Genomic DNA, 26,579 nt, shown 5'->3' on the forward strand with positions numbered 1-26,579 from the left:
CTCTGCTTAGGCTTTCAGAACATGGGGATGTGTGATCCACTTTTAAGGGTATTTCTAAGAGTTAAAAATTGTGCCTTATAATTCATGTCACCTCCATAGTATTTTAATAAGTAAAATTGTAGCCCTGCCTGCCCTGGAACTCACTCTAGACCAGGCTTGCCTGGAATTGACAGAGATCTGCTTGCTTCTGCCTCCCTGGTCCTTAGATTAAAGGTGTGTGACACCACTGCGCGACCCTCAGATTAATTTAAGCAGCCTTTCAATATCAAGCACCAAGGAGATATGTTGGTGTCTAATCTCTTTCCCTTTGACCTAATTTCCACAGAGAAGTATTTTGGTCTTCTGTTTTCAAGCCAGATTTTCCTGTCACACAGCCTGAACTGGATGAGACGCTTCTCTGCCCTTTAGTTCTTGCCCTCTTTACTATCAATACCAGTGAGCCTGTGCCTCATTGTAAAATATGTGCACTCTTTTCTCTTTAATGGGAAATGGTGATTACATATTTGAACTTGTGTTAATTGTGGATTTGATGACTTGATATTTCTTTAAACGTTTATAGGTGTTGGTAAATACAAAGTATGGAGTCAATCCTTTCTTAGTTTGTTCCTAGAACAAAACAAAGGTTTGTTGTTGTTTTAATAGAATATCTTTTTTAAAAGTTTGTTTTGTTTTTTAAGGAATCATTTTTGAGAGTAGTTTTTAAAAATTATTTTATTTATATGGATATTTTGCCTGCATGTATGTCTGTACATTACACATGTGCAGTCTCCACAGAGGCCCGAAGATGGTGTTGGTTCCCCTAGAACTAAGGAGTTACAGACAGTTGTAAACGAACATGGGGGTGCTGGGAAATTGAACCTGTGTCCACTAGAAGAACAGGCAATACATTGAGCCATCTTTTTTAAAAAATCAATCAATAAAGATTTATTTTGATGATGATGTGTATCTCTGTGTGACTGTTTGCATGAGTACAAGTACCCACAGAGGTCAGAGGCATTGGATCCCCCTGGAGCTGGAGTTACAAGTGATTGTTACCCTCCTGAGGTGGGTACTGTGAACAAGCTCTGGGTCTCTCTAAGATTAGTACATTCCCTTGACCTCTGAGCCATCTCTCCAGCTCCTAGAATATCTTTTTCCCCTTAATTAAAAATTTTTCCATATAATTTCTTTCTTTCTTTTTTTTTGAGACAGTTTTTCTGTGGCTGTCCTGGGACTATCTCCTGTAGACCAGGCTGGCAGAGGCAGGCGGATCTCTGTGAGTTTGAGGCCAGCCTGGGCTACAAGAGCTAGTTCCAGGACAGGCTCCAAAGCTACAGAGAAACTGTCTCGAAAAACCAAAAAAAAAAAAAAAAAAAAAAAAAAACCAACAACAACAACAAAAAAACGGCCGTATTTCACAACACAGTTCCCCATCCTCTAGCTCTTAACATTCCTTCCGCCCCTTCCCCACTCCTTGTTTGGGTGGCCAAAGGGGATTGATATAGGTGTCTCATTTATGGTTGAATTTATCAGACTTGGCATTAACTGCTGACCACCATAAGGAAGAGCTTCCCTGGTGAAAGTTAGGAAAACAGTAATCTGTGTATAAACAAATGTTGACAATCCTGTTTGACATCGTGGCCTTTTATCAAAACAAAGGTAGCAAATTTCCCCGCCTAGGACCTTTGACCTCTGAAGTCATGGGTTTTTTTGGCCAGGCATGAGTTCCTTCCTCTGGAACAGGCTTCAAATCCAAGTCAGAAGATGTTAGTTATTATCATTACCTTTGAGCCACTGCTGCACTAGTGGGTACAACTTACTGAGATGTCAGTTTTCTAGCATGCATATTTTCCACAAGGTAATTGCCCTGGTGGCCTGCATAGCACCTTCTGGTACTGTGAAAGCCAGCTAGTACAGAGGAAGTTTTCAGGTCAGTTCCAGCTTGATTTCTCTATGTCCCGTAACCAAGTGCTATGTTCTTGGCATTATGGTTGTACCCTCTAGTTTTAGTGATTAACCAAGAGTAATGGCAGTGGCCTGGTTTGTTTTGCGGGGGAATCTGGGCTCTCCCTGACTGACTCATAAAGGAGATATCCCCCACCTAGCATTAGAATTTTCATTGTTCACCCATGCAGGGTATCTGTGTTTACACTTTTAAAATTTATATTTAAGATTAAGTTAAAAATTTATGTATGTATTTTGGGCTTATATGTAACACTTGTGCACAGGAGCCCAAGAAACCCGAAGAGAGTTAGATCCCCTGAAAATGGTGTTATAGACTGTTGAACTGCCATGTGGCTACTAGAGATGGACTCAGGCCATTTGGAAAAGCAGTACGCATTCTTAGTCACTGAGCCATTCTCTAGCTCCAAAATTACATTTTAAAGATGAGCTTACAAAGTAGTGGGCTTCTGTAAGTTTTTCATGCATCTTTAGTTTGGGTTAACCTATTTCTACTTTCCTCCAGCATGTATTCCTAATTGGCTTTGTGTTTCAAAATGGAAACACAAATGGTTAAGAAAGTTTGCTACACTTCCAGAAGATCCAAGTTCAGATTCCTGCTCCTACATTCAGTGACTTATAACCACCTGGAACTCTAGCACCAGAGGGTCTGACACCCTCTTCTGCTCCTCCCAACCCCCGTCTCTATGCATGGCCTGTATGTGCACATGGGTGTGCACGGTGCACACACGCACGTGTTGCATGCGCACACACACAAATTAACTGGGATTTATTTATTTGCTTTTGGCTTTTTTGAGATAGCGTTTCTTTGTATATCCCTGGAACTCACTCTGTGGACCAGACTGGTCTCAGATTCAGAGATCTGCATTCCGAGTGCTGGGATTAAAGACAAGTGCCACCACCGCTGGAATTTATTTTTAAGATGTAGAATTAAACATTTTTAAATTTATTTTGTGGAGGTTTAGGTGTCCTTTTTTTTCTGGTAATCTATGTGTAGTTATTTATAAATTTTTTTGAAAGGAGAGAGGTTCCCACCAATTTTTTCTTTTCTTTTTTTTTTTTTAATATCGTTCCTGTATTTCCACCTAGTAGAAACAAACAGTCCATAGTCATATACTACCTAGAAATACCAGTTCTATATTATTTTCTCTGTTTATATAGGATGTTTCATACTGCTTTTAGAGTTTCCTGGGACTGGGATTGAAGACCATACTGATGTTTTAGACTTTTAATTTTAATCCTTTTATCTGCTTTTGTTTTGCACTTAAAAGTTGTGTTTGACTTAAATGACTGACATTTATTTTGTTTCTTAGTGACATAATAAGAAAAATAGGGGGCTGGAGAGATGGCTCAGTGGTTAAGAGCATTGCCTGCTCTTCCAAAGGTCCTGAGTTCAATTCCCAGCAACCACATGGCGGCTCACAACCATCTGTAATGAGGTCTGGTGCCCTCTTCTGGCCTGGAGACATACACACAGACAGAATATTGTATACATAACAAATAAATAAATAAATATTAAAAAAATAGGAATTCGTAGAGTTAAAAATAAAGAAGACATGAGTTTATGGTTTTTTTTTTTTCTCCCAAGACTAGGTTTCTCTGTGTAACAGTCTTGCCTGTCCTGGAACTAGCTCTTATAGACCAAGCTGGCCTTGGACTCACATAGATCTGTCTGTTTCCGCCTCCTGAGTGCTGGGATTAAAGGCAAGCGCCGCCACACCACCATACCCGGCAAGTTTAAACATTTACTAAGTGAAAGTTTAAGAGATGTTCATATGTGCAAGATAGCTAAAGAGTGTATCTTCTTGCCGGTACCTTTAATCCCAGCATTCAGGAGGTGGGGGGCGGTGCTTCTCTGAGTTCAAGGCCAGCCTGATCAACAGAGGAAATTCAGGGCCGCCAGGGCTACACAGAAATCCTGTCTGAGGGGGGAAAATGTATCTCTTTTATTTTCAGTGGTTAAAATTGTTTTATCTCAACTGAAGTATTGAAAATTTTCATTAAAAAAAATAGAGAAAATCTGCTTAGACTCTTGTCACAGTTCATTCAAGTCTTTCAGTAAATAGTCCATGTGATCAAACTAGTTTTAAAATTATCTCTATCCAAAACCACAGAGAAACCCTGTCTCGAAAAAAACCAAAAATAAAATAAAATTATCTCTAATCAGACTAGTTTAAAAAATTATCTCTAAAAAAATTATCTCTAGTAAATGAACAGTTGAATTGCAACCAACTTTCTTAATGAATATTAGATCAGGAAGAAAACCTAGTGGAAATCAATAAAATAGTTTGTATTTAATACATTTCTTTTATGTGTGTGCATGTCTAGAGACCAGAGCATGTCTTTGACAGTTGGTTCCTTCCTACCATGTGGGTTCTAACAATTGGATTTAGGCTTAGAAGTGCAAACTTAACCTATTAACTATCTTGCTTGCCCAGTTTTGTTGTTGATTTTGTTTTGGTAAAGGCCTTATTTTCTAGTTTAAGCTGGACTTTGGCTGTGTGCTCAGTACGACCTTGAATTTTCGGTCCTGCTCAACTTGTGCTGAGATTATAGCCACGTGCTGCCACACCCATTGGACAAAATGCCAACCAGCCAAGGCTGTGTTCACGGAGCCACACATTCAGCAAGATTTTAAGATGAACTGTATTTTCTCTCTTGACCTTCCATTTTCAGCTTCCACCCGGTTCGTCAAGTGTGAAAAATGTCATCACTTTTTCGTTGTGCTGTCAGAAGCAGACTCAAAGAAAAGCATAGTTAAAGAACCAGAGTCGGCAGCGGAGGCCGTGAAGTTGGCATTCCAGCAGAAGCCACCTCCGCCGCCCAAAAAGGTAGACAGCTTTTCCCAATCTTAGAGACAATGTCTTTATCCTGAAGATATTCTATTGCTTCACTCTTCTGTTTATGTTAAATCCCAACACTATCTAAATAAGTTTATAAGGTTTTTTTTTTTTTTACCTTTTTTGGTTGTTTTTGTTTTGAGACTCATATTCCATGTAGCCCAGGTTAACCTTGAACTCCCTATGTAGTTGAAGATGAGCTTCTGATCCTGTAGCCTTCACTTTAAAGTGCTAGTATTATGGCCATATATAATGTGCCTAGCTCTATGAGTTTATTAATTTTTTATTTAACTGGTGTGTGTATGTAAATACATACATGAGCTCATAGTGTGTGTGTGTGTGTGTGTGTGTGAAGCTCAGACATTCACTTTCAGGGCTGCTTTACATGTGTTACTATAGTTTTGATGGTATGAATGCTTTCTAGAAATTTCAGACACTGATTTGGCCCTGTCAAATATGACAGAGTGTTCACTGGTTCCTTTGAATACATGGTGTGTACTTTTTGAGAACCCAGGAGCTCTTACTTCTTAACCCTTTGTTCTATGTTCTAGCTATCTTTCCATGGTCTGCACAATTAACACTACTCCTCACTCTGCCTTGTTGTATTTTGCTATGTTTAGGGCATCATGTATGTTTCCATGTATATTATGGAAAATTTAGTAATGCAGAGATATAACTTGAAAGGAGTGAGTAGGATCTGAAAAATTAAGGCTAAAGTAATGGTCACACAAAAATAATGTAATAGTTTTATATGTTTACTAATTGGTAGATTTTATACATCTGAGTCAAAGTTCTAGAAATAGTGACTTAACTTTTCAGGAGTTCATCAATATTAATAGGTTGTGTGTATGCATATGTGTGTGCATGCATGTGGTTATTAGAGATAAGGTGTTACTATGTCACTCAGTCTGTCCTTGAATTTGAGATTCTCCTGCCTCTACCTACCACATAATAGGATTTCAGACGTGCAATTCAACAGTTCCTTCTTCACTAAAAACTCAGGAGATTGATGTCTGGTTCCAAACAGTTGGTAATAGGAAGTATGAACCAGAATTTTAATTTTTATTGACAAAACTGAGTTGTGTGTCTCAGTGGTAGAACATATAAGGCCACATCCAAGTCTCCCTGGGTTTGATTCCTAGTACTTCTCTCTCCTACAAAAAGGAAAGAACAAAGCTTTTTTTTTTAATTTTATTTTATTTTATTTTTTATTTTATTTTTTATTTTTTTTTAAGAACAAAGCTTTTAAGTTACTATCCAGGTAAATGAATATCTTTTTTCAAGATTACTTTTTAAAAAAAATTGTGTAGGGATATTTATGTGTGTGTGCATGTGCGTGTGCCTTCTGAGATCAGAACAGGGTGTCGGATTCCTTGGAGGTGGTTACAAGCTGCCTCATTGGGGGCTGGGAACTAAACTCCAATCCTCTGCAAGAGCAGCAAACACTCTTAACCACTGAGCCATCTCTCAAGCCCCAGACACTTCATTTTTAATGGGAATCTTCTTCAAATTTGAAATTCTAAGCAAATTTGTTTAGTATGTAGTTCTGTAATGTGTTTGTTTTATGATGGCTCACAATGAATTGTTCATACCTAATCATTTTTCAGATTTATAACTACCTCGACAAGTATGTTGTTGGCCAGTCGTTTGCTAAGAAAGTACTTTCAGTTGCCGTGTATAATCATTATAAGAGAATATATAATAATATTCCAGCTAATCTGAGACAGCAAGCAGAGGTTGAGAAGCAGACATCATTAACACCTAGAGGTCAGTGTTTTTTTTTAATTGACCAAAATATAGATTACTGTGCTTAATCTTTATTTGTAACTCTTTTATCTGAAATTCATTTACAGTAGTACAACATATTAAATTATTCCTTATATAATGAAATCATTTTGGTGGGTTTATAGTGGCATTAATTTTTTTTTAAGTAGGTAAGAATAAGAAATACCAGAATACGTTAACTTTTAGTTCAGTAAGTACTGTTTCTTAAAACTTGGAGTCACAAAGTAAAATGTGTTTCTTGAGGGTGTATTTAGGAGATGTGTGAGAAGCTCAGGTGTGGAGTACCTGCCTGGTGCTCATAGGCCTCTGCCTTTGATTGCCAGCACCACAAAAACCAACAAGACTGTTGGATTAGAGATTGAGTGTCTTGAATTATTGAGATTACCTTGGACAGAGCACTGCAATGCGGTAGACTGTAGCGAGCTGCGTGAAGCCACACCTGATGGAGATATATAATCAACTCCTATGGCTAAAGTCTGACTTATGCTATGATCATGCAATGATTATCAGCTGCTTGCATATGCATGGGCCTATGGGCAGTGCCCACCTGGCAATCCAGGGTTGTTAGCCCATGTCTTTTTAAGGGCTGGGAGAGGTTTGCCCGAGGAGAGAGGAAGGAGGAAGGGGAGAGAGAGGGAGAGAGAGAGAGAGAGAGAGAGAGAGAGAGAGAGAGAGAGAGAGGAGAGAGAGAGAAAGTGAATAAAGTCCTGGAATAAACTGCAGTGAGAAGAGCTCTGGTGTGTCATGCGTCTTCCTTGCTGGACGAGGGTGGCCATGACAGTAGACAACTCTATTTTTTCTTTTTTTGGGTTCAAGATACAGGATTTCATTTGCCTAAGTCCGAGCTTCACGGAGTTGAAAAGTTAACGCAGCATCGCACTCTCTTCCTTGGACCTAAGCTATAGCTTATGTGAGGCAGAGGGCAAATTTCTAAATGATTCTCGGTGTAATTCGTATTTAGCTGAGATTCTAACATGTATCATTGTACTATGCAATCTCATTTACTGTGGACAGTAGAGTAGTAAAATGTTTTAATATAAATTACAATTCAGTTTAAATGTAAATATTTAGGTTTTTGTTATGTTGTTGAGGAGGCCTGGTTTCTGATCTAGGTCTATAATCCAGCATTTTATGTTTTTGTTTTTTTTTGCAGGGGGGTTGATGGGTTGTTTTTGTTTTTCGGTTTTTTTCGTGATAGGGTTTCATCTAGGTCTATAATCCAGCATTTTTTTATTTATTTTTTGCAGGGGGGGTGATAGGTTGTTTTTGTTTTTCGTTTTTTCATAATAGGGTTTCTTTGCATACTCTGGCTGGGCTGGGACTCACTCTGTAGACCAGGTTGGCCTTGAAGCACAAACATCTGCCTGCCTCTGCCTCCCTGAGTATTGGGTATAAAGGCCTGTACCACTACCACCCGGCGCATTTCTGCTAAGTGCTTTTTAGTAGGTACTAAATATATAACTGATTTAATGAAGACACTGTTCACCTAGTGAGCTTATTGCAAAATAGTTATGTGGTAATATGAGTTGACTTTTTTTTAGAAAGCAGTAGTCATGCCTGCAGTGGACTTAGGACTTTCATTTTTATAAGGTCCAAAGAGTGCAGTCTAGTTATATAGCAACTGTTTTCTGATTCTTTCCAGTGATTAAATTAATATCTAAATTGTGTGAGGTGCTGGAAGAGCAAAAGATTTAACATTTTTTTGTATGAAGAACTTCAACTCTCATGATACTTAAATTATTATTCTCTTAAAATAGATAATAATTTTTAAATCCTACTTTTGTGCCTATTAGTAACTGGGCAACCATCATTAAGCTTGGTTTTGTTTTGTTTAAAATAGAAAGGATGTTGCATAGAAATTGTTTGTGATATGAAAAGGTGAAAACAGCGAATATATCCTGTAAATGAATTTGGAAGAAGGCAGGAAGTAGACATTCAGTTTTGACTGCCCCAAGCTCAACAAATATATAACGCTTCATGTTGCCCTTTTTATCTCCTTTCTTAGAGTTAGAAATAAGAAGACGGGAGGATGAGTACAGATTTACAAGTAAGTCACCTCCCTCAGGTCCTGTCTGTACTCTTTATTCTTTCTGAGATTTGCCTCAGTGAAGCATCTCAGTAACGATGTATTTAAAAGGTTTTTTATTTTTGTATACACCTGTATTTTCCCTCCTTTTTTTTTTTCTTTTTTTTCTTTTGTTCACTTGTATGTTTCTGTATGTGGGTAAGTATGGACGAGACCAGATTGTACCAGGCTTTTTCTTTTTGGACAACCAATTCCCAGATCACAACATGGAGACTTACTAGTTACGAATGCTGGACCTTGCTTAGGCTCATTTCAGGCTAGGTATTTTAACTTAAATTAACCTGTTTCTCTATATCTACTTTTGCCTTGGGGCCTTTTACCTTTCTTCTTTCATTGCTTCTCATGTCTGTCTTGTTGGTGACTGCCTGGCTGGCCCTGGGCATCTCCCTCATTCCCTCCTTTCTTCTCTCATTCTTCCTCTCCAGCCTATTTATTCTCTCTGCCCACCAGCCTGGCTTATCCTTATCCTTTATCTGCCTGGCTATTGGCCGTTCAGCTTTTTACTAGACCAGTCATGTGCTGTAGGCAGCCAAGGTAAAACAAATGCAACACGTCTTTTCATAATTAAACACACATCTTTACATCATTAAACAAGTGCAGAATAAACAAATATATCCTTACACAGTTAAAGTAATATTCCACAACATTGCAAGAATCCATGAAAGCCAGAGGTGTTAGATCCTGGAGCTAGAATTCCAGGTGGTTGTGAACTGCCCATTGTTGGTGCTAGGAACCAAACACAGGTCCTTTCCAAGAGAAGTAAGTACTCTTAACTACTGAGCCATCTCTCTAGATCCTTATCTTTGGTGAACTAGCAAGAGGGCCAAATGAGTAAAGACACTTAATGTGCCCGCTTACTGACCTGAGTTTGGTCTCTTGGTTCCATCTGGTAGAGAGAATTGACTCTCAGTTGTCTTCTAGCCAAGCTAATGAAAAATCAAGAGAAATATGTCTAATTAAAATTATTTCTTTTTTCTTTTTGTTTTTCAAGACAGGGTTTCTCTGTATCCCTGGCTGACTTGAAACTGGCTCTTGTGACTATGCTGGCCTCAAACTCAGATTCGCCTGACTTCTGACTGCTGGGATTAAAGGCGTGTGCCACCATTGTCCAGCTAAATTTAAAAATTTTTAAGAGAAAATGATACTGTCTCCTGTGAATGAGTGCATGTGTGTGCTTGATGCAGGATTTAGTTGTATAGTCAAGAATGGAGTTGTAGAGTGTTGGAGTTATAGATGTGCTACCATGCCTTGACCAAGTTATTTTTAAATTTGTGGAAATACTGATTGATATACAATGAATGATAGAATAAAATTAAAACATACAGATAGTAGGGTTGGAAAGATGGCTCAGTGGTTTAGGGCAGTGCTGCTATCTAATGGCAGCTTACAGCTATTTGTGACTCCATTTCCAGGGGATCCAATGACCTTTTTAGCTTCCACAGGCACTAAACAGGCAATTGGTACACAGACAACACGCAGGCAAAACACCCGTAACATGAAAATTGAAAAAAAATAATACAGTTGGTGCACTATAATTAGATTCTATATAAGAATGTAAGATCTAAACAAGTATGATGGCACATGCTTGTAATACTTACTCTGTAGACCAGACTGACCTCAAACTCAGAGATCCTCCTGCCTCTGCCTCCAGAGTGCTGGGATTAAGGTATGCAACACCACTGACCGGCTATAATACTGTTTCTTAAATCATCAAGTGCCAGATACAGTCCTTAGCTTGAATTTATACTGTATGAATAATTTTTTCCTAGTGGTAATTGTTGTGATATGTTTTATTCTTTTAATTCTTTTGAAGGGACCCACCACCCAACTCCCAAATAAATCACACATAGAGGCTTATTCTTAATTATGAATGACCAGCTGTAGCTTGACTTGTTTCTGGCCAGCTTGTCTTATCTTAAATTATCCCGTCTACCTTTTCCCTCTAGGCTTTTATCTTTCTCTATTTGTGTATACCATACTTCTTTTTGCATGGCTTGCTTTGTTGCTGGGTGGCTGGCCCCTAGTGTTCTCTCCTGTCTCTTGTTGCTGCTGATTCTCCTTCTATTTCTGTCTGCCAGTCCCGCCTATCTTCTTCCCACCTCACTATTTACTGTTCTTCTCTTTATTTGGACTGTCAAGTGTTTTAGACAGACATAGTAACACAGCTTCATATAGTTAAGCAAATACAGAGTTAAAAAATGCAGTGTAAGCCGGGTGGTGGTGGAGCACGCCTTTGATCCCAGTACTCATGAGGCAGAGGCAGGCCGGTCTCTGTGAGTTTGAGGCCAGCCTGATCTACAAGAGCTAGTGCCAGGACAGGCACCAAAGCTAAAAAGAAACCCTGTTTCAAAACAACAACAACAAACAAAAAGATGCAGTGTAAACAAAAGTCACACCTAAAAATAATATTCCCCAACAGGTACTAAAGATTGAACCTGGGGCCTCATACACACTAAACAAGTGCTCTGCCACTGAGCTATATGTCTAGTCTTTGTATGAATAATTAAACTATTGGAAAATATCATTAATAAGAGCAAGTGCTTCTATAATAATAAGGCTTATCTTACAGACACTGTGCTGTTTTGTTTGTGATCAGTTAATCTTTTCCAAGCATGCAAGGGATAAGCTTTCATTTTTACTTGTATTTTATAGATGAGAAAACTGGAGGACACAAATACAAGCTATTTACCCATTGACACACACACACAACTGTTGATCTCCATGCCACAGACCATCACACTAACCTCTTTGCTCATAGCTCTCATTGTGGAGAACAACTTACACAGCATGAATGGAGGACTAACTAAAAGAAGACTCATCGCAAAGTATAATCTAGGGCACATACTCCTAGAATAATAGACATTATTTTTATCAATTAAATTAGTCATTTGTTTATTTTATTGTGTGTGTGGACCAACACAGCATGTATGGAGATCAGAGGACAACTTCCAGAAGATCCACTCTGTTGAAGCAGCGGCTTTCTTGTTTCTGCTGCTGCCCTGTGTATTCCAGGCCAGCCGTGCATCTCTCAGTAAAGGTGATAGATTTTGCATGGGTTCCAGAGGTCGAACTCAAGGCTGACCTTGTTATTCAGGTAGTGGTGCTTTTCTCTGCTGAACCATCTCCTACCCTCCCCCCCCATTATTTATGTTTTGTGATTTTAAGAAATTATTTAAGTCATTTTTCTCCATTGGGCAGAGCTAAATCAAAGCCAAGCCCTTTTCTTTATCATCACAGTTCCTAAGTGGATTTTCTAGAAACTAAAAAGAAAATTTTTACCAATAATAGCTAAACTCAAATGAAAGAGTATGCTTTCTTCTTGCCTAATGTGAAAATAATATTGTGAATTACTAACTCAGGTTTTGCAATTCAAGTTTTGTATATATTGCACTAATATTTGGGGGGGGGGGTTAGTTTTGTTTTGTTTTTCCAAGACAGGATTCTCTGCAGCTTTGGAGCCTGTCCTGGAATACTTTGTAGACCAGGCTGGCTTAAAACTCACAGAGATCTGCCTGTCTCTGCCTCCCAAGTGCTGGGATAAAAGGTGTACACCACCCCTGCTTGGCTTGCACTAATAATCTTAAGGACTAGAATAACCTTTTGTCTTAAGCATGATGATGTTTTTCAAGGTGATGGTTGATAGACTAGGACAAAAATAATTGATATGACTGCTGAACTATTATTCTACCTATTGACTTGTTAAAAATGGTCACTAGACAGCACTAAGATATTCTTAACTCATATCTTAGAAGCAAATTAAAAATAAACCCATGGGGCTGAAGAGATGGTTCAGTGATTTAGAACACTTGATGCTTTTGCAGAGGACCTGAGTTCAGTTCCCAGCACTCACATGGCAGCTCACAACCATCTGTAACCCCAGTTCCAGGGAATGCAGTGTTCTCTTTTTGACCTCAAGGACAGAGGCATGCACATAGTACACATATACGCAGGGAAAACATTCATACACATAACTTAGAAAATAGCTTAAAATCCAAAATTATAAGCAAGTATCACAGTCACAGAAACATTTAAGTAATGAGAACTTGCAAAATTTGGTTATTTACTGAGGTAAATAATCTTTAAAGAATCTGGTTTTTTTTTCTCCTAGTCAAGAGAATAAACATTCATTTTTGTAAACTAATACTTACCCAGTGGTATCATCTTATGTAGTAAAATATTTAGTCTTTTGAAGGACCCAGGAAGATCCTGTTGATACCCAGAAAAGTCAGTTATTCAGATAAGGTTATTGATACTGAGATTTACCACACTTGGTTTCCTTCTATACTAAAAGAAACATTTTTGTAGGAAGATAGGACTAAAAAAGGTCTGTGTCACAGTGGAAGCATGTCTAGGGAAGTTAGGCAACTTTCCGTGATTGCATAAGCAGGAGGCTTAGAGCCAAGCTGAGTTTAGGACCCAAGTTTTCTAATTCCCTGTTCTTCCTCTTCCTCCTCCTTTCTTCTTTGTTCTTTCTTCTCTCTCCATGCAACTCTGGCCTGGAACTCACTACTTCCTTTGAACTCACAAAAGATCTGCCAACTTTCTCCCATACTGGTCTTACTGGTTTTTATTTTCTTTATAGTCTAGATTTTCATTTTTACAGAAAATAAGAAAGACAGACAGATAGATCTTACTTTTGAAATCAATTATGCTGTATCCTCATAACATCCAACTATGTGTTTGATATTAATAGGACAGATAATAATGGTGTTTTATAGATAGAAAACAGAATCAGAAACTAATTTGTGTAAGATTATGCAGCTCTTTAGCAGCAAAGGAAGGCTGGCAGCTGTAGCACTGTTCTGTTGCATTGTCTCTGAAAATCATGTTTACACATCATTGTAAGTAAGGATGAGCATTGTCTTCCAGTTCCTTCTGAAGCTCATTGATTGTAATCATGTATGTAACATTTGTCACTAGTCAGTCTGAAGTTCTCTTAGGTAAAGCAGGGCTGAACTGTTTGAGTTGTTTCTTAAAAAGTGGCTTGTTTTTTGATGTAGGATTATATGGAACACTTTCCAAGTTAATTCAGATACAGCTCTAGTAATCCCTTTGTTTCTCCCCAGAGTTGCTTCAGATTGCCGGAATTAGCCCACATGGCAACGCCCTAGGAGCGTCTATGCAACAGCAGGTTAACCAGCAAATGCCTCAGGAAAAACGAGGAGGCGAAGTATTGGACTCTGCTCATGATGACATAAAACTTGAAAAAAGTAATATTTTGCTGCTTGGACCAACTGGGTCAGGTAAATAACATTTTTGGAAACTTTATTACTCATTTGTTAAAAATACAGAATGATACCTGGTAACTATAGTGAATTCTGCCTCTTAGGCCTGCCTACAAGCAAAGCAGTTGAGAGGCTGATGCTAGAGGATTGCCACAAGTGTGAGGCCAGCTTGGTTTGCAGTATGAGAACCTGTCTCACAAAACAAAATCTTAGATTGTTTTGGCTGTATTGTTAGTGTTCACTGTTTAGACCTAAAACTGACTTGGAGATATTGGTGTGGCCCTTTGGTCTAATTTTTAACTCTTTAATTAATATATTAATTATATCAATCTCTAAATTGGAACATTAAAATTAATAAGATCTGAATATAGTAGAGAACAGATACAAGAGTTAATGTTTCAAGTTTCATTACATTAAGCTTATTTTTGTAGAAAAATTGTAAGATAGTGTATGTTTTAGTTACTATTTTGTAGAACAATTGTAAGATAGTGTATGTTTTAGTTACTATTTTTGTAGAACAATTGTAAGACAGTGTATCTTTTAGTTACTATTTTTGTTTGTAGGTAAAACCCTGCTGGCACAAACTTTAGCTAAATGCCTTGATGTTCCTTTTGCTATCTGTGACTGCACGACTTTGACTCAGGCTGGATATGTAGGTGAAGATATTGAATCTGTGATCGCCAAATTGCTCCAAGATGCCAATTACAATGTAGAGAAAGCACAACAAGGTATGTTGAGTCTTTAGAAAGCAGTTTAATATTAAGGAGTAGTATAATTCTCATTTTGAATCAAGGGCTAACTAATATTTCTAATTATTGGAAAGTACCCGATATTACACTTTCTCATATACTTGTCTTCTTTGTCTTATGGCTGCAAAGATAGCTTGTAGGATGAAATCAGGCTGTTATTATCCTCTCAGGTCTTAATAGTCCCATCAGCGTTCTTATTCTTACTCCTTGTGTTGTGGGGTGACCACAGTATGAAGAACTGTATTACAGGGTTGCAGCATCAGCAAGGTTGAGAACAGTTGCTCTAAGACAAGGCTATAGGTAGGTGACAGACGGGTCATTGAGATGGCTCAGCAGACAGTAGCACTCGCCAGCAAGCCTGATGACCTGAGTTCATTCCTCAAGCCCACATAGTGGAAGGAGAGAACCAACTCTGCAAGCTGTCTCCTTACCACCACACGTGCTATGATACATGTGTTCCCATACACATACGCACAAACATCTCCACACTAAATAAATAAATGTGTATTTCAGGATAAAGGTAAAGAAGAATAGACTGAAGATTTACTAGTTCTGGTAAATGACTCATGCCTACATGCTGCATCTTATCTTCCCAAGGAAAAAGTAATTGAATTCATTATTAGTTATATAGATAAGAGACTAGCATTTTGCTTATCATTCTCTAATTATATGCTGTAGAATCCCGTAATAGTTGCATGAGAAGATGAATGAGAAAGATAGTAGTATATTCAAGCCTTTGCATGTTAAGTGTAAAAAAATTGACTAACTTTGCTTTGTAGCTATCCGGTCTTTTAAAGCTAAGACTGTCTTGTGCCTTTCTTTTTCATATTGTAAATAGAATCCTCCTTAAATTGTAGGAATTGTCTTTCTGGATGAAGTAGATAAGATTGGCAGTGTGCCAGGCATTCATCAGTTACGGGATGTAGGTGGAGAAGGCGTTCAGCAAGTAAGCAGTTGAATATTTTGTTCAAGCCCACTAAAAGGAAGGGAATACATCAACTTCCCAAGTATTGTACGTTTGGTTTCACATTCAACTAGATTTTGTTTTATTTTTCCCGCCCTAAACTTCATATACCACTTTGTTTACTTAATGTGGGTTTTTGAGACAAGGTCTGTGTAGTCCAGGCTGCCCTTGAATTTGCAGCAGTATTCTTGTTTCATTCTGCTGAATGCTGGGATTACAGGCATGTGCCACCAAGCTTTACATGCCATTTAAAGTAGGTCAGATCCTAAAAAGACGTTATTAATGATTTTAAATAAGAAAGTCCATTGGGGCTGGAGATACGGCTCAGTGGTTAAGAGCACTGACTGCTCTTCCAGAGGACCCAGGTTCAATTCCCAGAACCCACATGGCAGCTCACAGCTGTCTGAAGATCTAGTTGCAGGGGATCTCACACATTCACACCAATGCACATAAAGTTAAATAAGCCATAAAAAAAGAAAGTCCATTTTTTAGGAAATTTAAAATATTTTACTCTTTGTTTTAGTTTTAGTTTTATTCTTCAAAGGTCCTCTTAAAGATTTCTAGAAGACTGAAGACTAGACATGAATAAACCATCCATGTTTCTTAATCTTCCTGTTTAATTATATGATTAGTATAAAAGCTGAGATACAGATCAGTGGTAAAAGACTTGCCTTGTATGCTCAAGGACCTGGATTCAGTTCCTAGCGCCAAAAGAAACGGAGGGAAGGAGAGACAACAGGAAAGAAAGCGGGTGTGTTGACACACATCTGTAATCTTTGTGCCTTTATGGAACAGGAAGGAGGATCAGGAGTTCGGGGTCGGCATTGTCTACATGCAAGCTTGAGATGAACTCAATGACACTGTCTCAAAAAGAAGATGGTATAAAATAACATTCCATTTCTTGTAGAATCATAATTAAAGTCACAGTGATCTATTGGCCACCTTGATAAGCTTAATCTCTAATGGCAGTTAGCTGTGACAAACCAAATTTTTTGACAGACACGGAATTATCAGATATCGTGGATAATTTTTTATGAAGCCATCTCAAAATAGACTCACAAAGTTGACTATAGAATTAAGTTAGAATTTGGGCTGGAAAGATGGCTCAGAAGTTAAGAGTACTGATTGTTCTTCCAGAGGCCCTGAGTTCAAATTCCAGCAACCAGATGATGGCTCAAAATCATCTCTAATAAGATCTGATACCCTCTTCTGACTTACAGGCAAACAAATAGGCAGAACACTGTATACATAATAAATAAATATAAATCTTTCTGTCTATGATCTAGAACTTGCCGTCAATAACAAAAATTTTAAAAGTGACACTCAGTTTTTACAAGTCTAAATTTAGTCTTTATCTCAAATCAGGAAAAAAAAAATTAGGAACGAGTTCCAGGACTGGCTCCATGGCTACTGAGAAACCTTGTCTCGAAAAACAAAACAAAGCAAAAAAAAAAAAAAAAAACAAAAAACCAAAAGAATTAAGTTAGAATTAAAGAATTTATGTGAAAGACCTACTGTTTCATTTTTTAATATTTGCCCTGTTTTATTACCTGTCTGTATTAAGAGTTTACCTTCAAGCTAGGTATGGTGGCTCTTGCCTGTAATCCAGCACTTGGAGAGACCGAGGCAAGAGGATCACTGTTTGAGACCAGCCTGGGCTACAGTGACATGAGGATGGGGGGTGGGATGGGGAAAGGAAGGCTTTACCATCAAACTCAGCTTCCTTAGATGATTGTTTCCTGAATTGCAATTCATTCGTGAAGTACCAAAGTGATAAGTGCAGTTGATTTTTATTTTATTTTATAAATGTGGGAGTTTTTGTTAGGTGTGCTCATTGGCCATAAACATGTATTATTTTCCCCCATTGAATCCTATTCTTGATGTATAATAATGTCTTTTTATGGTAATGCTATATTTCATTCATCATCAGGGTTTATTGAAACTTCTAGAAGGCACAATAGTCAATGTCCCAGAAAAAAATTCTCGAAAACTACGTGGAGAAACAGTTCAAGTTGATACAACAAATGTTCTGTTTGTGGCATCTGGTGCTTTCAATGGCTTAGACAGAATCATCAGCAGGAGGAAAAATGAAAAAGTAAGTATTTCTGAGCTTTTCCTTTGAAATTCTGCATGAGATGGTAAAGTTTCACAGGACAGACACTAGCTTCAGTCCTCGTGTCTACTGGTTAATAGTCATTGGATTCTTAGAAAGTTCTAATGTAGCGGTTTGAATTTATAGTAGTAAGTAACAAGGTTCCCAAATACTTATGAATTAGCTATGCGTGATGGTGCTGGCTTTTTATCTGGTACTTGGGAAGCCAAAGCAGGAAGATCATTGTGGTTTTAAGGCAAGCCTGATCTACTCAGTAAATTCTGGATCAGCCTAGATGACATAGTGGGACCCTGTCTCAATGAGTTTAATTTTATATTTTGTCTAAGGAGTATCATACCATTTGAGATTAGGTGCAGGAAGAACAAATGGACTAGGGCCCAGTGAACTGCTTGTCTCATTGCCCATATAGTTTATCATAAATCACCACTGGTTTTTCCAAATAGAAGGAAGAACTTAGAGGGAGTAAGAAGGATTGTGATTTACTGAGTTCTATTGATGTTTCTTATAAAACTTTCTTATACGCCATGATTTTAATGGGGCTTGGATTTCAGGGTGTACATCTAGCACCAAGTAGTCAATGGGTTACAGTAAAATGCCATGGTAATGTGGTGGATGGCAAAGAACCCAGAACATACCTGTGTTTTTATGCTTTTGTGTTTTATCTAGTAGCCACCAGCACTCTAGATAACATTCCTAAGTGAGTGTATTGTAGATGCGCTTTCTAACAGTTGCTTTAAGTTGTCCCTGAACTCTTACTGTGCTAGTTTTTTTTTTTTTAAGTTATAAACCAATTGGTCCATTTGCTCAGGTTTCGTATTAGCTCTTATAACTTATATTAGTCCGTTATTCTGGTATATGTTAGCCACATGGCTCAATACCTTTTTCAGCAAGGCAGGTCACATCCTGCTTCTTCAGTGTCTGGACAGGTCTGGGGAGGAATGGGCTTTCTCCTTCCCAGAATTCTCCTGTTCCTGTGCTAGTTTTAAGTAGTGGTTGCATAGCCTACACTCTGGTCACAGGTACTGAGTTATGTAATCAGTTCTCATTCAGCATGGATACAGTTAGGTTCTTATTTTAGCCAATTTATTTCTTGCTGTTTAATTCTACATAAGTTAACAGAGGATCCTTTATTTCCTTTGTGTGTGAGAAACATTGTGTTGATGGAAGTTTCTGTCCCATCTGGTCCCAAAGCCGTTCAGTCCCAAGTAAACACACAAAAGGTTATATTAATTATAAACTGTTTGGCTTATTGCCCAGGCTTATTACTAACTAGTTTTTACTCTTATCTATGTTTAACCATGTGGCTCGGTACCTTTTCTCAATAAGGCATACTCTTGCTTCCTCTAAGTCTGGCGGGTAACTATGTCTGACTATTGACTGTGTCTCTGTGTCCCAGAATTCTCCTAGTGTGGTTACCCAGCCGGTACTTTCTGCCTAGCTACTGGCCAATCAGTGTTTTATTAAGCCAATATGAGTGACAGATCTTTACAGTGTATAAGAGCATTATCCCACAGCAACATAGTAACAGATAAGCTTGTATTTGAGTGTCTGTAACTAAAGGCAGGGACCTTGTAATATTAATAGTAGTGCTTCTTCAGACTTCCAAAAAGGATTTGATGGTAGACAGATGCAGAATTAAATGCAATGTTAAAATTGATTCTTTAACATGTCAAAAGAGGATTTGCCACATAATTTTAACCTATTGGGATTTAGGTTATTTCATTTAGCTGTGAATTTAATGGGAAATTTAAGGCCTGACTTTGCTACTTAGAGAAGCAAGCCTTGATCAAAGCACTTAACCTCTGTGGCCCTGTTTCATATGGGCTTATAGACATAAAGCACGTTTGTAACATCTGTCTATGGTTTATAATCTCTATCATTTCTTGGATAGTATCTTGGATTTGGGACACCATCTAATCTGGGAAAGGGCAGAAGGGCTGCAGCTGCTGCGGACCTTGCTAATCGAAGTGGAGAATCTAATACTCATCAAGACATTGAAGAAAAAGATCGGTTACTCCGTCATGTGGAAGCCAGAGATCTCATTGAATTTGGCATGATACCCGAGTTTGTGGGACGGTTACCTGTGGTGGTCCCTCTACATAGCCTAGATGAGAAGACACTTGTACAAATACTCACAGAGCCACGTAATGCAGTTATTCCTCAATATCAGGCCTTATTCAGCATGGATAAGGTAAGGTTTTAATTTTTCCTTTATGTTTTTTAATATTAGAATTCTATTACAATAGCCCAATATATTAAGAGATCCTTGCTCATCTGGAATAGCAGCCTGTTCTTCACTTAGTATAGATGTAGGAAGGCACAGTGTGTTACATCCAGCATTTGAGAGTTAGAGTTGTTTTTATTTTTCTGAATTAAATGACCATTGAAGCATAAAATACAAAAAAATAGAGAAGTGTCAGTCTAGCTCAGCCTCTGCAGGCCACGTGCACAGAATTGTCCTTATAGAATTGCAGTTCACGGACTATGTATATATTGTTCTATGTTTTGCCTAAGTAAATTAATTAGTTCTTACATCCAAACATGGAGGTCACTCTAGCCAGCTTATCCAGCCAGATTAAAAATATTTTGAACTTTATGAACTTAGCATCTCTAAATAGAAGTTTTCTGTCCATTTCCATGTAAGCACGTTACCACTGAGCTCCAGTGCAGCCCAAGGAACAAACTTGTGACTCATAATAGTGATACTACTACCATAGGTTAATTTATTAGGTACAATTTAATGAGGATGACATTCTTTGGTTTTTGGTTTATTTGTTTTGGTGGGGTTTGTTTTGCTGTTTTTTGAGATCGGGCATCTCTGTATAACTGCCCTGTCTGTCCTCGAACTCACTTTGTAGACCAGGCTGGCCTCAAACTCAGAGATCTGCCTGCTTCTGCCTTCTGAGTGTTGGGATTAAAATCATGTGTCACCACTGCTCAGCGAGAATGACATTCTAAAACATCATGAGAAATGACAGACTTGTCTGAAGTTTTGCCTTTTTTAATGCAGGGTTATAATGTTGCACTTATTAAGATGTGGTTAGAAGGCTGGGGAAATAGCTCAGGGTAGAGGACAAGGCCCTGTCTCCAGTCAGGCTTTATCACTACAGTAAAAAGCAGAAATTGAGGGAGCAGTGACCATTTGTAATGAGGTCGTTAGTGACAGTGATCATCTAATCTGCAAGGGGTAAGAAGGTCTGTCAGATAGAGACTATACCAGCCTAGCCTCTATCTCTTGCCTCGTTCCTGAATCTCAGTTTCTGGAGCTTGTTTATCTGTGAATAGTCATTTGTTCTATCTATAAAAATCTTTGAATCTGGAAGATTAATAATGATCACCACAGTTAGTAGATCAATTATTATGTGACTGTATTAGAAAAAGATCGCCTTGGACTAGCTTCAATTTTCATTTCTTTCTTTTATCCATCTGTAGTGTGAACTGAATGTTACTGAGGATGCTTTGAAAGCCATAGCTAGATTGGCACTGGAACGAAAAACAGGTGCACGAGGTCTTCGGTCCATAATGGTAAGTTGGAGTTATAAAATTAACAACCCCTCCTAGATTATTATTGATTTGATGTTTTGTTTTGCAGTTGGGAGCGTGTGTATGAATATGCATGAATGCCAGAGGTTGATATTAGGTATCTTCCCTTTGGTGGGGTGGGTAGGTGTTGAGACAAGGTCTCACTATGTAGCTTTGACTGTCCTGAAATTCACTTTGTAGACCAGGCAGGCCTCAAACTCACGAAGATGTGCCAGCTTTTCCTCCCAAGTGCTGGGATTAAAGGCATGCACCACCATGCCCCTACAGGTGTCTTCCCTAATCACTCACCATTTTCTTTACTAAGAATTGGTTTATTTGCTGAACCTAGATCTTGCCAACTTGGATAGTGTAGCTGGCCAGCTTGTCTTAGGAATCTGCTTTCTCTGCTTCTCAGGCCCTAAGGTTATAGACAGGCACCCACTCAACTTTTATGTGGGTGTTGGGGATCTGAACTCAGTTCCTTATATTTGCAAAGAAGTGCTTTATTCACTGAGATCTCCCCATACCCTTTGTCCAAGTCTTGAGGCTATTAAGCTTTCCTGTTTTTCTTCTGGAAGTAGTATAGAGATCTGCCCTAAAGATTTTTTATTTTTATGATTTTCTTTTGTGGAAGGATGGATGGGGTAGTTACAGTTTTTATTTTGCTTCACCTCCCAGAAAAAGGTAATTTATGACTGATAAGTGTGGCTAAATAGTACGAATGTATTTAGCATGCATGAGATACTGGGTTCAATTTTTTGTAAATGTATTTAGCATACATGAAGTAGGACAACACACACGTGTGTGTGTGCACACTTAATTTGGGCTTGAGATATAGTTCAGTAGGCAGAGTGCTTGCTAAAATGCATGAAGCCCTCAGTTGTAGTCCCAGCATCATATAGGTAGATGTGGTGGGTCAAATCTGTAAAGATAATACTCAGGAGGTGAAGGCAGGAGAATCATGCATTCTCAGTTATATAGTGAGTTCAAGACCAGAGTATCGTCAATCTCTTGCCTTGTTTCTGAGTCTGTTTACTTAACTTTCTTTTTTTTTTTTTAAAGATTTATTTATTTATTATGTATACAACATTCTGCCTCGATGTATGCCCGCATGCCAGAGGAGGGCGCCAGATCTCAGTACAGATGGTTGTGAGCCACCATGTGGTTGCTGGGAATTGAACTCAGGACCTCTGGAAGAGCAGCCAGTGCTCTTAACCTCTGAGCCATCTCTCCAGCCCCCTTACTTAACTTTCTTGAACTCATCTATGAAATAGGCATTGGTTCTATTTAGTTATAAAATTCTGATTCTGGGAAGATTAATAATGGCTGTTACGATATGTGACTGTATTAGGAAAAGATCGCCAAGGACTAGCTGAAGTTTTCATTTATCTTTTATCTCTCTGTAATGTGAACTGAATATTATTGAGGATGCTTTGATTGAATCTAAGCCATTGCTTAGATTGAAACCGGAACATAAAACATGTGCATGAGACTTCCATTGAAATCCCCATTGCAGACACCATGACACAGTCTCAAAAAAAGAGAGAAAATATCAACCCAAAATTGTAAACAAAAAGTACTCTTAAAGCCTTGAAGTTTAAGGTGTTTGAAAACAAGGGCACACACACTATGATTGAAGAAATACAGAAAATATGAATCAGCTGGGTATGGTAGTACATACCTCTTCTAGGACTTGGGGACAGAGGTAGGCAGAGCTCTGTGAATCTGAGGCCAGCATGGTCGATATAATGAGTTGTAAGACAGCCAAGACTAAGTAAAGACAACCTATCTCAAAAAAATCATTAGGAGAATGTGAAAATCTATAGGGTTTGTTGTAGGTGCATATGGAGAACAAGGCCTCCCAGGCTGGCCTCAAACTGGCAGCCATGTATGGTCTTGAAGTCCTGTGTCTAGGATTACAGATGCGTACTCCCATGTACCATGTCCAGCTTTACTAATAGCCTTTGACCTTTTGAAATCTCCATTTTAGCTCCTCTGCTTCAGTGTGTTATGAGCTGCTTTTAGAGATCCTGGGTAGGACACAGACTTCCTGATACAACTGATTCCTCTTTTTTTTTTTAATTTTTTAATTTTATTTTATTTTTTATTTTGAGACAAAGTTTCTCTATAGCTTTGGCATCTGTCCCAGAACTAGCTCTTGTAGACCAGGCTGGCCTTGAACTCACAGAGATCTGCCTGCCTCTGCCTCCTGAGCACAGGGATTACGCGCCACCACCGTCCCCCAATTCCTATCTTTAAACTTCTCTGTCCTGTTTCTCAGATCTAGATGGATTACATTTCACTGTCTTCTCCCAAAGCAAGTATAGGATTATCTTCCCTGTTAAGAATTTCACTCTTAGCCAGGCGGTGGTGGCGAACACCTTTAATCCCAGCACTCCCATAAGGGAGGCAGAGGCAGGCGGATCTCTGTGAGTTCGAGGTCAGCCTGGTCTACAAGAGCTAGTTCGAGGACAGGAACCAAAAGACTACAGAGAAACCCTGTCTCGAAAAATCCAAAAAAAAAAAAAAAAAATTCACTCTTTCACATCTTCATCTCAGTGTGACTTCAATTGTATAGCTATGCTTTTACCACAAGCAGTTTGACAGTCTACCCTCTGGTGAGGTCCTGGTGTTTACGGTATTCCCGAGGACAGACATAGACACCCAAATTGGAAGAACAAGTTATTTAGTTGACATGCCTGAAAAATTTGATGTGTCAGCAATTCCCTTCACCCCTACCTATAGGAAAAACTAGATTTCTAAAGCCTTCTGAAGGTCTAATGCTATACTGAGGCAAGTGTTCATTTGAATCAGAGTTTGAAATCAATAACTTGGTAGAAGTGATTTTAAGATTGACAGAAAAGTAAGGATTATGAGTTGACTGCCTCAGGCATAGGAAAGGCCAGGCATGCCAGGCAGCAGTGAGTCTGAAACTACAGGCTTTGTTTGTGCATGTTGCCTAGATAGGCAAAACAGTAGGCAGCTGACTTATTTATAAAATGACTTGAATGTAATTAGAAGCTATTTTAATATAACAAATATGAAAGCTTTTACATTGACTAAAGTTGAAATGTTTTGCATACAATTTTCTTCCTAATTTATTACCTTTTCTCCCTTTAGGAAAAGCTGTTACTAGAACCAATGTTTGAAGTTCCTAATTCTGACATTGTATGTGTGGAAGTTGACAAGGAAGTAGTAGAAGGAAAAAAGGAACCAGGATACATTCGGTAAAACATACTCTCAGGCCAGTATAGAGCTAAAAGTTAAGGCCCTTACTGCTTGAGTTTATTGTTCTGTCATTGAAAACCTGGGTAACTTATTTTTTAAGGAATTAATAATCTCATGAATTTTCTATAAGAAAAATCTAAAATTATATATAAAGCAATTTTGTGAATCATTTTGAAAACTGATCTTCAAAATTAGACTCTACCTTTTTTTTATGTACTTTATGTACATGCGTGCTTTGTCTGATTTGTACATTTGTGCACCAGAAGAGGGCGTCTGATTCCATGGCACTACAGTTATGGTTGTGAGCCACCATATGGATGCTGCGAATTGAACCCAGACCCGTGGAAGAGCAGCCAGTGCTCTTAACCACTCAGCCAATCCTCCAGCCCCACCTCTCCTTTTTCTGCAACAACAGTATACAAAAGAGATATCCATGTTTCTGTGTGTAAAGGGGAATTCCTGCAATGCCAGCATTTTATCACCATCCACACTATGAATTTGAGGCTAAGCTGGATTTCATCATGAGACACTGTCTCAAAACAAAACCAAGGAGGCAGACATAGGAAGATCTCTGGGCTTGAGGCCAGCCTGGTCTACAGAATGAGTTCCAAGACAGCCAGGGTTACATAGAGAAATCTTGTCTCAAAAAACAAACAAAAACAAAACAAAACAAAAACCCAAACAAACCAAAAACCTGACATTGGGTATTTGATGCTAATTTTCTAATTGATGAATGACTTCTTTCATGGCTTGCCCCATGTGTTTATTGTTTGGACACAGCCTAGCCTTAAAGTCACTAAGTAGCTAGGAATAGGCTTGAACTCCTGAGTACTGAGGTTGCTGGTATGTACCAGCACATTTAGCTCTTTCTAATGGCTTTTACATGACCAAACCTTTCTTCACAAAATTTATTTTCCCTCAGTGTCATACCTGTCAACAGATCTGACCGTTATTGTTTTATGTATTCTAGGAGTCAGCAGACTTTCTCAAATTCTTCAGAGCCATACTTTCTATACTACAGCTGCTCAAAACTGCCCCTAGCACAGAAGCAGCCATATACAACACATAAATGAATTAATATGTCAGTATCCCAGTAAACCCCAGTTTACAAAGCAGACAGTGGGCTGGATTTGGTTCATAAGTTGCAGTGTATTTCCGTACTAGTTTGATTAGAGAAATCAATGAACTCTTATGACTTAAATCCCTTATTTTACCACTAAACAATCCTAATATTAAAAATGCTTTTCTTAGCTGTCTTCTTTGAGGACAGCCTGCTGTACCCCGGACAGACTCCAAAACTACACACAGAGAAACCCTGTCTCGAAAAACAAAAATCAAACAACAAAAAAGTTGTTCTTGTTTTCTGTTTTGAGAGGTTATTTAGCTATGAAGATTAGTTTACTATCCTGAGTCTAGAAATCATATCCACCTCCAATTTGTTGGAAAACAAACATGGTTTTTCATTGCAGGGCTCCATCGAAAGAGTCCTCTGAAGAGGAGTATGACTCTGGAGTTGAGGAGGATGGATGGCCTCGCCAAGCGGATGCTGCAAACAGCTAAGCTGTCAGACTCCTGCCTGTACATACAGCTTTCCCTTGTTTTGTTTAGGGTCATAACAGTTTCTGCAGTCTTGCATTAAAGGCATTGAATCTATCTTGGATATCATACATGGTCAGAAAGCCTTTAAGATAAGAATCCGATCATGTATATTATTGTAACATCACATTGATTTATACAGAAGACAGTACATGGACTTTAATGACACAATGTTTAGAGATAAAAATGTACATTATTTTGGCTCTGTTTTTAAAAATATGCTTTAACAAAATTCTTAGGAATTCTTTTAAGCAATGCAGGTGTTGCAATAACTGTGGATTTTACAATAATGTTACTCTACAAATGAGAAAATAAATTCTTTAAAGTTGAGTATTGGCATTCCATTCTTTAGTATTACTTTTTTCTACCCACATTCTCTGGAAATATTAGAATTTTTATTTAAAAAAAAAATGGACCAGGTAGTTTTCAGATATGGAAAAATACCTTGAAAATCCACATTTTGATGGCATGTCTTTTTTTTTTTTTTTTTTTTTTTTTTTTTTTTTTTTTTTTTTTTTTTTTTTTTTTTT

At 38.2% G+C, this 26,579-nt stretch overlaps 1 protein-coding gene across 2 annotated transcripts in view; it reads left to right on the plus strand.

Moving 5' to 3' along the window:
* Clpx (caseinolytic mitochondrial matrix peptidase chaperone subunit X) overlaps positions 1-26,379 on the plus strand; it is a 40,823-nt gene extending 14,444 nt beyond the window's left edge. For both annotated transcript variants that reach the window (XM_050151940.1, XM_050151938.1), the window contains exons 4-14: positions 4,618-4,772; positions 6,389-6,548; positions 8,572-8,613; positions 13,719-13,895; positions 14,441-14,605; positions 15,484-15,572; positions 17,521-17,685; positions 19,595-19,894; positions 21,136-21,228; positions 24,346-24,452; positions 25,923-26,379. In XM_050151940.1, the coding sequence (XP_050007897.1) occupies positions 4,618-4,772; positions 6,389-6,548; positions 8,572-8,613; positions 13,719-13,895; positions 14,441-14,605; positions 15,484-15,572; positions 17,521-17,685; positions 19,595-19,894; positions 21,136-21,228; positions 24,346-24,452; positions 25,923-26,013 (1,544 nt within the window). In that variant the 3' untranslated portion in view covers positions 26,014-26,379. The remainder of the gene's footprint in view (positions 1-4,617; positions 4,773-6,388; positions 6,549-8,571; positions 8,614-13,718; positions 13,896-14,440; positions 14,606-15,483; positions 15,573-17,520; positions 17,686-19,594; positions 19,895-21,135; positions 21,229-24,345; positions 24,453-25,922) is intronic.
* Positions 26,380-26,579: the final 200 nt, after the last annotated feature.

This window comes from Alexandromys fortis, unplaced genomic scaffold (genome assembly GCF_014885135.2).
Source record: "Alexandromys fortis isolate MF-2015 unplaced genomic scaffold, M_Fortis_MF-2015_v1.1 scaffold_70, whole genome shotgun sequence".
NCBI classification, from domain to species: Eukaryota; Metazoa; Chordata; class Mammalia; order Rodentia; family Cricetidae; genus Alexandromys; species Alexandromys fortis.